At 43.5% G+C, this 14,372-nt stretch overlaps 1 protein-coding gene across 1 annotated transcript in view; it reads left to right on the top strand.

The window, feature by feature from the left end:
* The window catches only part of MMP2 (matrix metallopeptidase 2), a 343,614-nt gene that overhangs the window by 79,312 nt on the left and 249,930 nt on the right, over window positions 1-14,372 (top strand). Inside the window, exons 2-3 of the mRNA XM_077458031.1 lie at window positions 4,006-4,229; window positions 8,912-9,060. Of these exons, the coding sequence (XP_077314157.1) occupies window positions 4,006-4,229; window positions 8,912-9,060 (373 nt within the window). The remainder of the gene's footprint in view (window positions 1-4,005; window positions 4,230-8,911; window positions 9,061-14,372) is intronic.

The following is a 14,372-nucleotide window of genomic DNA, read 5'->3' on the forward strand; positions in this document are numbered from 1 at the left end:
GTCACAGACCCCCAAAGCATCCTCCCAATGTTGAGGGCATGCGGCCTGCCAGGTTGCGTGCTCGGATAAAGGATCTGGTATGGATTTTTAGGGGGACCCCCACGTCAATTTTTTTTAAAATTTGATGTGGGGTTCCCCTTTATATCCATACCAGACCTGAAGGGCCTGGTAATTGAATTTAGGGGAACCCCATGCTTTTTTTTTTTTATCAATGAATGAATTGTTGGCTCCATAATACAGAGAACACTCATTGAGCCGACAATTCAAAGTGATTTTAAAACACAATTTTTCCTTGCGAAAAGGGACAGTTCTAAGCATGGAAAAAATGTGCCCCTTCACAGGCATACTATAGACACCCCCCAGGTACAAAATTTAAAGGAATATTACACTTTTATTGTTTCACTTTAATCATTATTAAAATCACTGCTCCTGAAAAAACGGCCGTTTTTAAAACTTTTTTTTTGCATTGATCCATGTCCCCTGGGGCAGGACCCGGGTCCCCAAACACTTTTTAGGACAGTAACTTGCATATTAGCCTTTAAAATTAGCACTTTAGATTTTTCCCATAGACTTGTACAGGGTGTTCCGGCTTTTCGAATTTGCTGCAAACAGCCCAAATTGTTCACTGTTCGCTGAACAGGCGAATAGGCAATGTTCGAGTCGAACATGAGTTTGACTCGAACTTGAAGCTCATCCCTAATGTTGACTACCTATTACACTTTTGAACGCCCTGGAGCACCAGGACAATGACACATGACACTGATGTGGCACTCATGACAGATATCACTGATACATGGCACTGATGGCACGTGACACTGATGTGGCACTGGTGACAGATGGCACTAATATGTGGCACTGATGACACGTCACATTGATGTGGCACTGATGACAGATGGCACTAATATGTGGCACTGATGACAGGTGGCACTAATAAGTGAGGCTGATGACAGATGGCACTAATACGTGGCACTAATGACATGTGACACAGATGTGGCACTGATGACAGATGGCACAGATACATGGTATTGATGACACTGATAACAGATGGCACGTGATACTGACAAGTGCCACTGATGACAGATGGCACTGATACGTGGCACTGAGGACACGTGACACTGATAACAGATGGCATGTGACATTGACAGGTGGCACTGGGGACAGGTGGCACTGATAGGTACTGTGGGCACTGTGTTGTGTTAGTGTGGCACTGTAATTTATGATTTTTCACTCACGTTGCAGCACGGAAGCTCTCCTTCCTCACAAGCGGTCTCTGTGTGAGGAGGGAGAGCCGGCAATGGGAGATTTCATAATAGTTTCATAGCTTGTAAGGTTGAATAAAGACACCAGTCCATCCAGCTCAACCTGAGTGTCTATCTCTATCCCTGTACATTGCACACTCACATTGTCCCTACCCTCAAGGAGCCCACAATCCAAGGTCCCCATTCATATATTGGGGCCAATTTTGGACAGAAGCCAATTAACCTACCTGCATGTCTTTGGAGTGTGGGAGGTAACCGGAGTACCCAGAGGAAACCCACACAGGCACACGGAGAACATGCAAACTCCAGGCAGGTAGTGTCGTGGTTGGGACATGTTTATATGTGAGATCATCTCTCATTGGACACACCGATCGAGTGCTAAATGTGATTGACCATTTAGCACAATCTGGGATTGGCTGTGTCCAAGGGACATGGCCAACACAGATTTTCCCTGATGCCCACCCACGGTGGCGTGCAGGGAGGAAGTAAACAGGAGGACGTCCATGGACGCCCTCCCGGCAATTGAGTGCCGCGCTGTAGCCATCTTTCGGCTATAGAATGGGCGCGTAGTGGTTAAAAATATCCTGTTATTCAGTATTCATCATGACCTATACAAATAATAAAAAAATGTGCATAAGCCAGAATAATCTATATATATTTATTTTTTTAAGAAATTCAGAACTAAAGCCCAACTCCAGGCACAGAGATTTTGCTTATTTTTGATGTGTAGCACTGATGTTATTTCTCCAACTTCTCTCTCCTAATGCCACGTACACACGCCCGGACTTTCCGGCAGAAAATGTCAGGCGGAATCATTTCATCGGATATTCCGATCGTGTGTGTGGGACTTCGTCAGACTTTTTTCTTCAAAAATTCTGATGGTAAAAAGAGAAAAATCGCGCTACAGTAATGTGGTAAAACAGAAAATCAATTCACGTCAGTGCTGCAGTTCTATTATATACCAAAGATATGTATGGAAATAAGATGAAAACAGAAGAACCGCGCTCTTCTCAGAAAGCCCAATGTATGGACACACACCTTCCTCCTGAGTCTACAGTCTCAGCCGGGAAACTATATATAAAAAAGGTTTAAAGTATAACCCAATTAAACATTTATGATAAATACAAACTCCAATGTCCTCCTATATTAAACATTCAATCGTGAGTTGAGATTATGAAAAATTAAATAAAATACAAAAATGTGAAAAAAACCTGTGGAAAAAAACACATAAAAACAAATATTCAAATGTGTCGTGTATAACAGTCCTCAAAGAAGGTCCATCTGTGAAACACAATTCAAAAATGCGAAACACCATGTGTCAATCAAAATGTTCAGAGTAAATGGTTCTTTACTTCATATTCCAATTCGTGAAGCATGCCAAAGTGCACCACCACCAGAGGCCAGAATGGCTCCTTACCAGATATTATGAGTTAATTCGCATATCAAAAATGAAAACCGGCTGTACACACTCTTCAGTCCTCCAATCGCCACAACTCTTTAGAATCACGGTTCAATATCATAGACTCCAATTCATATATGGTAAACAGCCCACCATAAAAGAGGAAAAAATGCTCCAATAGTGTAAAATCACTTATTTATTAAAAATATATCTTAAAAATATATCTTAAAATAACACTTACAAACATACAGCAAGATATGGCTTATCAAGTGGAAAGCACACCGTACGCACATCTCCACAGGCCTATCCTTCTCCAGATGGTATGGATAACAGTTCTTAAGGCAATAACAGCGTGTCACACCGCCCTACGTTTTTCGTGAAATTTAACGTCATCTCAGGGCACGGGTGACACGCCATACTGCCTTTCATTTATATATAATGTTAATTGGCCTGAGTCTCCCCCTCCATAGGGAGCCCAAGCCTTGCTCTCAACTCCGCGGCGGAAGTAGTAAACAAGTACATCCTCAACCGCGCGGCCAATCACAGCGGCATTTTATGCTTATAACCAATCGGCTCTGGTTTCCCTCTACTCGAGAGCGAGGACCAAGCCTCATTCTCGATAGCACGGCGGAAGAGGAACCCACGTTTCCCTCTACTCTCGAGTAGAGGGAAACCAGAGCCGATTGGTCATAAGCATAAAATGACGCTATGTTTAATATAGGAGGACATTGGAGTTTGTATTTATCATAAATGTTTAATTGGGTTATACTTTAAACCTTTTTTATATATAGTTTCCCGGCTGAGACTGTAGTCTCAGGAGGAAGGTGTGTGTCCATACATTGGGCTTTCTGAGAAGAGCGCGGTTCTTCTGTTTTCAAAAATTCTGATGGACCTAGAAATAGAACATGTTTTAAACCGTTCATCTGAATGCTATTACGACCAAATACGACGCAAGGACAGCTATTGGCTACTGGCTATTGAACTTCCTTTTCTAGTCCCTTCGTGTTCGAAACAAATGGACTTTGGTGTGTTCGTGTGTAGGCAAGTCCATTGGGTCGGAACTCTGTTTTGTGAATGACCAAGGGGAGAGGGTACAGAGAAAGGACACTATTGCTTTGGTTCATGAGGCCTACAGTGCTCATATTCAGATAAGGGTAGTATCCAAGTGGAAGCTGTACTTGACTTTATTGGCTTTAAACTATTGTGAAGCAATCAGACAATGTATTACAATTAAGGAGAGGCATAATTAGTTTACACATCAAAAAAGGAAAATCTCTGTGAACAGAATTGGTCTTTGAATGTATTTATTTCAGTTTTTAATGAGCCCATTTTTTTTTTTACCTGCAGCAATACCTGCTGAAGTACTATGGTTGCCCTAAAGATGGTTGCATTATGGTACTGAAAGACACGCTGAAGAAAATGCAGAAATTTTTCCATATTTCTGAGACAGGAGAGATTGATCAAAAGACTATTGAAACCATGAAAAAGCCAAGGTGTGGTAACCCTGATGTGTCCAATTACCAGTTTTTCCCAAGGAAACCAAAATGGGAAAAGAACCATATCACATACAGGTGAAGATCTGATCTTATGGTCCTGATTTATTAAAGCTTATGTGTGCACTGTGGGTCAGCACATTGATCATGCATGGACAGGCAAATTGCATCCTATTTATACTGGGTTTGCAATATTGTGGTGTACATACTCTACACTAAATTTACTAATAAGTATGGTTTGTTTTACTGTGTATAATCCATCTTTTGACTGCACATTGGCACATGACAAGTGGTGGCATTGATAAAAATTAAATCTTTTTTTTTTCTGATATTTTGGGTTAGTTTAAGCATTTTAAGATATATTGCATGTGCATCTTTTATGAGAAAAAAAACACGTGATATCATTATAGGCGAACTAAAAAAAAAAAACTAAAAAAAAAACATGTTTATACATGACTACTTTAGCTATGGCCTGTACACAATTTCATACACTGAAGTCTCTTAATGGGTTTCTGACATAGCATTGTAGAATATTTTTTTTTACATGCACATTTAATTTCCTATTGTACTGGTCACATTTGTTCACACACATTCTTTTGTGCAATTGTTTGAAAACAGAAATCATGAAAGAAGCACAATTTGGATGTGCAATTTGTGGTGCAAACTAGGTACATATTGAACATCAGAGTAAGATTTGCTAGATATTTTCAGGGAATGCCTTTGTGTGCTCACGGAAGCCCACAATCCAAATGTCTCATAGTTCAGCCCAGCCCTGACATTACCCCCTCCTCAATGACCCCTCCCCCTTGGAGGACCACCAGGCATGAGGGGAAAATGTCTATGGATATCATGGAGGAGGATAGAGGCATGTACTTCCGAGGATGAGACCCAAGAGCGCTCCCCTGGACTGTACCTCTTCAATGCACCAGATACTGTATGCGCCCACGGAACCTAGGGGAGTCAACAATGGACTGTACTTCATACTCCTCATGGTTTTCAACCTGTACAGGGTGAGGATGTGGCATTGAGGTGGTAAAGCGGTTGCAGACCATAGGTTTAATAAGGAGACATGAAATACATTTAAGATACCACATTAGAAGGAAGGAATGCATAAGCAACTGGGTTAATCCTGCGAAGAATACAGAAAGACCCAATAAACTGAGGTACGAACTTCAGAGGTTGCGAGATGACAGCCAGACCCTGTCCCCAACCTGACATGAAGGTGCAGGCAGGTGTCTGAGGTCAGCATGGAGTCTGTACCTATCATTAGCATGTTGCAAAGCCTCCAGGACTTGTGCCCAAGTGGAACAAAGACCACAAGATGCTCCTCTAATGTAGGAATACTCTGCGGAACAAATGAGTCAGACAACATGGAAGGTTGGAAACCATAGTTCGCCATAAATGGAGACCAGTTGTTATGGTCAGAAAAATAGCACTGTAGGATTTGCTCCAAGGACTGATTGGCTCTTTCTGCATCCCCATTAGACTGCGGGTGATACGCAGAGGAAAAGGCAAGCTGAATTCCCAACTGTGCACAAAAGGCTTCCAGAACCGGGACACAAACTTACTAGCCCTGTCCAAAACAATCACTTCAGGTAGCCCATGTAAGCGAAAGATCTCCCAAGCAAAAATACAAGCCAGTTCCTTAGAAGTGGGCAACTTCTTAAGTGGAATACAATGAGACATGTTTGAGAACCGGTCAACCACCATAAGGATAACTGTGTTGCCCTGGGAGTTGATTAACTCCACAATGAAATCCATAGGCAGGTGGGTACACAGCCTGTCTCCATTGGGTATGGATTGTAGGAGGCCCACTGGAAGGTGCCATGGAGTCTTACTCTGGGGACACACGGAACAGGCAGCTACAAAGGCGGTTACATCAATTCATAGACTAGGCCACTAGAACTGTTGGGAACAAGCCCAAAAGAGTTGATTCTTACCAGGGTGGCCAGAGAGGGAGAGCGGTAAGTCTGGAGCACAGTGGTGTGGAGACTCTCTGGGACAAAACAATGGTCACAAGAATTTTGTCACCCAAAGGAGCAGTGAGACTGGTGAAAACCGTAGCCAGAATACGATCAGGAGGAATCACAGGAACCAGACTCCATCTTGGAAGTGGAAGAAAATTGTCGTGACAGAGCCAAATGGTCCGGGGTTTAAGTGGTTAATAAATTCCTGAAAAACTGCCGGGGCTTTACAAAGGCCAAAAGGCATTATGAGGTACTCATAATGCCCTGTTCTGGTATTAAACGCAGTTTTCGCCCTCCTTAATCCTCACGAGATTGTATGCCACTCTCAAATCAAGCTTAGTGAAAACTGTTGCTCCCTTGAGGCGGTCAAATTACTCCATAATCAATGGAATCGGATAGGTATGCTTAATCGTGAAATGATTGAGACCCCTATAATCAATACAAGGTCTCAGTTCACCACTCTTCTTCACTAAGAAGAAACCAGCACCAGCAGGAGACGAGGATTTGCAGATGAAAACTCGAGAAAGTGTGTCTGCAACATACTCCTCCATGGCCTTATCCTCCAAGACCGACAAAGGGTTGAAGGTCAATTGCACAATCATATGATCGGTGTGGAGGCAAACTACCTGCTTGACCTTTATCAAAGACACCAATAAAATCGTGGTACTCCTTCAGCAGGGAGGAGAGTGAAGAGGTGCACAGGACCTTTGCTACCTTCTGGAAGCATGTCTTACTGCATTGTGGCGGCCAGGAGAGAACCTCAGCACAGATTAAAAGATGGGTTGTTCCTCTGTAATCAAGGATAAGCAATAACCAGTGGAAACTTAGGTGAAAAAATAACTTGGAATTGGATTATCTCATGGTGAAGAGGCCCTACGGCCATGGACAATGGAACCATCTCATGAGTCAAATGGGTAGGCTGTAGAGATCTCCCATCAAGAACCACAATGGCAAATGGAGTGTCACGCAGCTTCAGCAGAAACGAGTGCTTTGATACAAAGGCAGCATCAATGAACAGGCCTGCAGCCCTAGAGTCAATTAGAGCCTGTATCTAGATGGACGACTCAGCCCAAGAAAGGGTGGCCGAAACCAAGGGCTTACCCTGCTGGATAACTGGGGACGAAACAACGCCACTTGAGGTCTGTCCATGACAGGACCTCAAGGCGTTCCCTGGACAGGTAGGAGAAGACTTCAACAAGTAACCTGCCTGGTCACAAAAAAGGCACAATCTCTCCCTCCTCCTAAAGGTTCTCTCATCCGCAGAGAGACGTGTGAAACCCAAGTGCATGGGGTTCACCTTCACTGACCGACTCGGTACTAGGAGGCATGGGAGGTGAGGGAAACACGGGTGGAACTACAAAGCTCAGTGACAAACGTACAGGAGGCTTCTGCAAGCGTTCCTTTAAAAGAGAGACTTTCTCTGAGTCAATGAGGATGGCAAATGTGCTGCTACCTCTTCCTTGATGAAATCCGAGAAACCATGAGAAAAAGCAGCCACGAGGGCCTAATTTTTTCAAACAACCTCTGCTGGCAGAGTATGGAATTCAATGGCATAATTGGCAACAGTTCTCATACTCTGTTTGATGGACATGAGGCACTTGGCAGCAGAAGCGGAGCGTGCGGGAACATCAAATACCCTTTTAAAGGAGGCCACTAACTCAGGGTAACTCAACAGGTTTTTGCGTCTCCCATAGAGGGTTTGCCCAAGGCCAAGAAACCCCATGCATTGGGCTGGACCGCCCCCAAATCACTGGGTAAGCGGAGCGGAACAAGACATACCTCTTACAAAGGTAGTACTCAAGGTGGGTGACTTGTGGAGCAGTAGGGATGGCCTGCAACACAGGTTGTACTGGAGCAGCCACAGTGGGAGATTCCAGGTGAGCCATGTGACTCAGGAGTATTTGAACGCCATGGCAAACTGATCCATGTGGTGATCCTGCTCATCCAATCTGGAAAAAATATTACCAACAAGTGGATTAACTGCATCTTCTGAATTCATGGCCTTCCCCTACTGTCAGAAACCATGAATCAGACTGAAACAGAAGTACAGTTAAGGGCCGGTTCACACAGCGAGGCGCGGCGAGGCGTCTCCGACTTACCTCGCCGCGACCTGCGGGGAGCTCAGCGGCGACTTGCAGAGGACTTCTGTATAGAAGTCAATGCAAGTCGCCCCCGAAGTCGCCCCGAAGTAGTACAGGAACCTTTTTTCTGAGTCGGAGCGACTCGAGTCGCTCCTCTCAGAACGGTTCCATAGTACTGAATGGGGGCGACTTTCGGGAGCGAGGCGAGGCGAGCCGTGTCGCCTCGCCTCGCCTCGCTGTGTGAACCGGCCCTAAATCACACTTGTTTAATATTAAAAAAAGGTAAACAGAGTAAACGTAGTCAAAACATAGCCAGAGTTCAGTAACCGGAACGGATAGTCAGACAAGCCAAACGTCTGGGTGACGGAAATGAGCGTAGTAAAACAACAAGTAGGATATGGAGCCAGAAATGATGTCAGCCAAGCAAGTCTTTAACGGGAATGTAGGAGATAGTCTCTGCGATGTTGACCAAGGCAAAGGCAGAGATCCTCTGGGCTGGACGGCTTAAGTAGGCGGGACTGACGAGCAGGATATCATCAACAGGTGCGTGACTGTGGAGCGATAGGAGCTGGCAATTAGCCGACAGCTGAGCAGCCAGCTCAGAGTAGGAAGGGCTGAGCCTAGCCCTGACAGTATGAAGAATTTGGATACTAAGACTGCTTAAATGTGTACAGTTTATATTTTGCACTAAACAGTTCAGTGTTCTCTTTAGGATTCTAGGATACACTACTGATCTGGATTCTGAAACTGTGGATGATGCATTTGCTCGGGCATTTCAAGTCTGGAGTGATGTAACACCTCTGAAGTTCAATCGACTAAAGGATGGAGAAGCCGATATCATGATTAACTTTGGCCGCTGGGGTAATTCTTTATTGTTTAAAAAAAATGAGAAAACCATGTGAAATTTGCTTTGCCTGAGATTCAAGTGAATCTGGGTTTTGATCCTGTTCGAATCAAATACAATAACTACAAACTGGTAATTAGGGATGGGCCAGATGTTCGAGTTGAACATAAGTTTGACTCAAACATAGGGTGTTCGGCCGTTGCTCAAATACCGAACAGTATGGGGTGTTTCCGGCAAATTTGACTGCCGCTGAACGCTTCATAATGCACTACGAGATGCCTTTGCCTTTAGCCAATCATGGCTCAGGGGGCTAAGTCCACGGCCCACACTATATAAGGCTGCTTACATGGCCGCCGTACTGTATATAGGGTTATGAATAAGAGAATGCTAGCTAGAGGCAGGTTAGTTAGTGGCGTACCAGGCAGTTTAGTGTTTACTGTGTCTGTATATATATATATATATATATATATATATATATATATATATATATATATACACACAGTATCTCAGAAAAGTGAGTACACCCCTCACATTTTTGTAAATATTTTATTATATCTTTTCATGTGACATCACTGAAGATATGCCACTTTGCTACAATGTAAAGTAGTGAGTGTACATATTGTATATCAGTGTACATTTGCTCTCCCCTCAAAATAATTCAACACACAGCCATTAATGTCTAAAGGCCCGTACACACGGTCGGACTTTTTGACAACAAACATGCAAATTAGCTGTTTTGGAGCAACATCCGACTGTGTGTACGCTCCATCGGACAAACTTTTTCTGTTTTCATCGGACTTTTGTTGGCTCTGCGAACGGACAAACTTTTTGACAACAGAAGTCCGATGGAGCAAAGTCCGACCGTGTGTATGCAAAAGCATCGGACTTTTGTACAAGGTACAAACACGCATGCTCAGAACCATTGCAAACGATCAGACTACAATACAGAAGTTGACCAAAGGTGGCGCTGGAGTCATTGAACGTCCTCTTTTGAAGTGGCGTCCGTACGTTGTGACGTCACCACGTTCGTGTTTGTTGTCAAAAAGTCCGACCGTGTGTATGCAATACAAACTTGTGGACAACACACTTTGTACAAAAGTCCACGGAAAAGTTTGTACAAGTCCGACCGTGTGTATGGGGCTTTAGTCACTGCCAACAAAAGTGAGTACACCCCTAAGTGAAAATGTCCAAATTGGGCCCGATTAGCCCTTTTTCCTCCCTGGTGTCATGCGACTCATTAGTGTTACAAGGTCTCAGGTGTGAATGGGGAGCAGGTGTGGTAAATTTGGTGTTATCGCTCTCACTCTCTCATACTGGTCACTGGAAGTTCAACATGGCACCTCATGGCAAAAAACTCTGAGGATCTGAAAAAAAGAATCGTTGCTCTACATAAAGATGGCCTAGGCTATAAGAAGAATGGCAAGACCCTGAAACTGAGCTGATGCACGGTGGCCAAGATCATACAGCGGTTTAACAGGACAGGTTCCACTCAGAACAGGCCTTGCCATGGTCGACCAAAGAAGTTGAGTGCACATGCTCAGCGTGATATCCAGAGGTTGTCTTTGGGAAATAGATCTATGAGTGCTGCCAGCATTGCTGCAGATGTTGAAGGGGTGGGGGGGTCAGCCTGTCAGTGCTCAGACCATATGCCGCACACTGAATCAAATTGGTCTGCATGGTTGTCTTCCCAGAAGGAAGCCTCTTATAAAGATGATGCACAAGGAAGCCAACAAACAGTTTGCTGAAGACAAGCAGTCTAAGGCCGTGTACACACGCGGGGACTGTTCGCCCAACTTTGTCCGTCAAACAGTTTCGGCAAACAGTCCGCTCAAAATTAGCATGGACGGACATGGCCACACACGACGGACGAACAGTTTGCTGAAACCGTGCGCGATGACGTGAACGGCACGTACGACGGGACGAAAAATACGACGTCCTATACACTGCATTATAACTTTCGGCGTGTAAATCCTTTCTGAGCATGCGCGGAACTTAGTTTGCTGAACAAGCCTACACACGAGGGGACTGTTCGCTGAAACAAAGTTTCAGCGGACAGTTTTTCGGAATCTCCGAAAAACCTTGTTCAGCGGACTGTTCGCTGAAACTGTCCGCTGAAAGCCCACACACGAGCGGACTGTCCGCCGAAACACTGTTCAGCGGACAAAGTTGGGCGAACAGTCCCCGCGTGTGTACGCGGCCTAAGGTCATGGATAACTGCAACCATGTCCTTTGGTCTCATAAGACCAAGATAAACATATTTGGTTCAGATGGTGTCAAGTGTGTGTGGGGTGAGGAGTACAAAGACAAGTGTGTCTTGCCTACAGTCAAGTATGGTGGTGGGAGTGTCATGATCTGCGGCTGCATGAGTGCTGCCGGCACTGGGGAGCTACACTTCATTGAGGGGACCATGAATGCCAGCATATACTGTGACATACTGAAGCAGAGCATGATCCCCCTCCCTTCGGAGACTGGGCCGCAGGGCAGTATTCCAACATGATAATGACCCCAACACACACCTCCAAGATGACCACTGCCGTGCTAAAGAAGCTGAGGGTAAAGGTTATGGACTGGTCAAGCATGTCTCCTGACCTAAACCCTATTGAGCATCTGTAAGGCATCCTCAAATGGAAGGAGGAGGAAGGTTTCTAACATCCACCAGCTCCATGATGTCATCATGGAGGAGTGGAAGAGGACTCCAGTGGCAACCTGTGAAGCTCTGGTGAACGCCATGCCCAAGAGGGTTAAGGCAGTGCTGGAAAATAATGGTGGCCACACAAAATATTGACACTTTGGGCCCAATTTGGACATTTTCACTTAGGGTGTACTCACTTTTGTTGCCAGCGGTTTAGACATTAATAGCTGTGTGTTGAGTTATTTTGAAGGGAGAGCACATTTACACTGTTATATAAAGATGTGTACTCACTACTTGCCATGTGTAATTTCTTCAGTGTTGTCACATGAAAAGATTAAAATAAAATATAATATTAGAATATTATAATATTCTATATATATTAGCATAATATTCTATATATATTAGAATAAAATATTAACAAAAATGCGGTGAGGGGTGTACTTATATAAAATATAAATACAGTGCAGTCGGTGTGGAATATATATACAGTGCAGGCAGTGTAGTATTAGTAAGTATATATACACTGTATCAGTGTACAGTATATAATAAAGTGCAATAACGTGGTACAGAATTAATACAGAATTAAGAAAAAAAAACTGCATGAGGTCCCCCCCAGTCCATACTAGGCCCTTCAGGTCTGGTATGGATATTAAGGGGAATGCCACACCAAAAATAAAATAAAAACATCATGGCCCCCTCCCCAAAATCTATACTAGGCCCTTCGGGTCTGGTATAGATGTTAAGGGGAACTCCACGCCAAAAGTTAAAAAAAAATGGCGTGAGGTCTCCCTAAAATCCATACGAGACCTTATCTGAGCATGCAGGGCAGGACCCACTCCGATTTGTTCCTTGATTTTTATCTATATTCCCAGGATCCAGCAATACATTACAGCCGTGAGAAATTTTCAATTACATTTTTTCCTTTAGGAAAGTAATTTTGCTGCAGCACTGAAAAAAAACACATCAGACAGGTGCGCCACTTTACAGGCAGACTGGCGGACCCCTCAGGCTAGATATTTAAAGGAATATTACATTTTTATTGTTTCACTTTAAGCATTATTAAAATCACTGCTCCTGAAAAAATGGTTGTTTTAAAAACGTTTTTTTGCATTGATACATGTCCCCTGGGGCAGTACCCAGGTTCCCATATACTTTGTATGGCAATAACTTGCATATTTATTTTCATGTTTCTTGTCCCATAGATTTTAATAGGGTTTGCATGTTCGCATATTTTTTTTGCCTGTTCGCATGTTCTGGTGAGAACCGAACCGGGAATGTTTGGCCCATCCCTACTGGTAATTTCACAAAGATAAAATATGATGTGATATCAACAACTGTATAACCTACAGTGTCCTCTTTATGGACATATCAATGCTTTCTTTAAAAGAAGGCTGCCAAATAAGCTGCTAATTAGGCCTGGGATTTCAACTCACACTGGATTAAATACCATTGTAGGCCCAGTTCACTACTGGTTTGTTCACTTTGTTGCCAGTCAAGCCCTAAAGAAGGGGGCAAATAGACTCCCGAAATGTGTTGACTATTTCTTGAAATGCCTCCCTGACCTTTAATGGAATAAAGTTGTATCTGGACCTCTTAGCAGTGTTGTGGTGCTTAAATTTCAACCCTTATTACATTACACTACAAGCCAAGGAGACTATGGAGATCCTCTTGGGAGTACAAGCTGCCTGGCCAGCATCCAGATCATTTACACCAACATTAATACCTTAAGATGACAATACCAATAAAATAAACCTATGGTTCCAGCGCTATCTTTCCACTTTCCTCAACTCTAAAAAAGAATATACCGGTATACCTTATATTAAGTGGTAAGAGAAGCCAAAGTACGGAGTAGTTATCCAGCTTGATATTAGGAGGCCGTCACCAGAATATTATAACCAATCAACCGAGTAAGAGAAATTAAAGGGTGTTCAAGGATGGCCTCTCATTAATATGAGGTTAAACAAAAGAAAACCATACATGATCTAAAATATACATGTTTTAATAAACAAAGATTAAAACTTGTAACATATCATGGGGAATCTAGTACCACCACATAATACATAAAAGCAGTAAAGTAACCGTCAGACAGGTTAGAGATTATCCTACGTATTTCAAGGTCATCACCAATTCGTCAGGGCTTCAAGATGGGGTGCCCGATATTAACAATTATATTAAAAAAATGAACAAAGCAAATCTTATTAATATACATAGCACACTGTGAAGTCAAGTAGTTAATCCCCAAGGGGAAAAAAAGGGGGAGGGGGCGTGAAGAAAAAAAACAAAACAAAAAACAACAACCATGGAAAGTAAGGCCATACCACTTCGCTTTGTCTTGTCAATCTAGGCTATGGGAAGGCAAGGCAAGTAGTTTTGTGCCAAAGGAGAAAATTAACGTAGATGGAATAGACTAAGGCTGCATTCACACCTGAGCGTAGCATTTTCAAGCAGAAAACGCGCGATTTTGCGGCGTTTTTTGCTGCGTTTTTTACCGCGATTCGCTGCGTTTTTTGCCGCGATTCGCTGCATTTTTTACCGCGATTTTGTGCAGGGCAAAAGGTCACCAATGTTAAAAGAAGAAAAACGCCCAAATCTGCTCAATTCGAGCGACAAAAAAGGGTCCGGAACTTGTTTGAGCTTCAGGCGTTTGGCTTCAGGCGACATGGAGTGGAGATGTGAACCATCTCCATTGAGAATAAT

Source organism: Lithobates pipiens, unplaced genomic scaffold (assembly GCF_037356315.1).
Source record: "Lithobates pipiens isolate NorthernLeopardFrog02 unplaced genomic scaffold, aLitPip1_a1.2 Scaffold_10, whole genome shotgun sequence".
Lineage (NCBI taxonomy): Eukaryota > Metazoa > Chordata > Amphibia > Anura > Ranidae > Lithobates > Lithobates pipiens.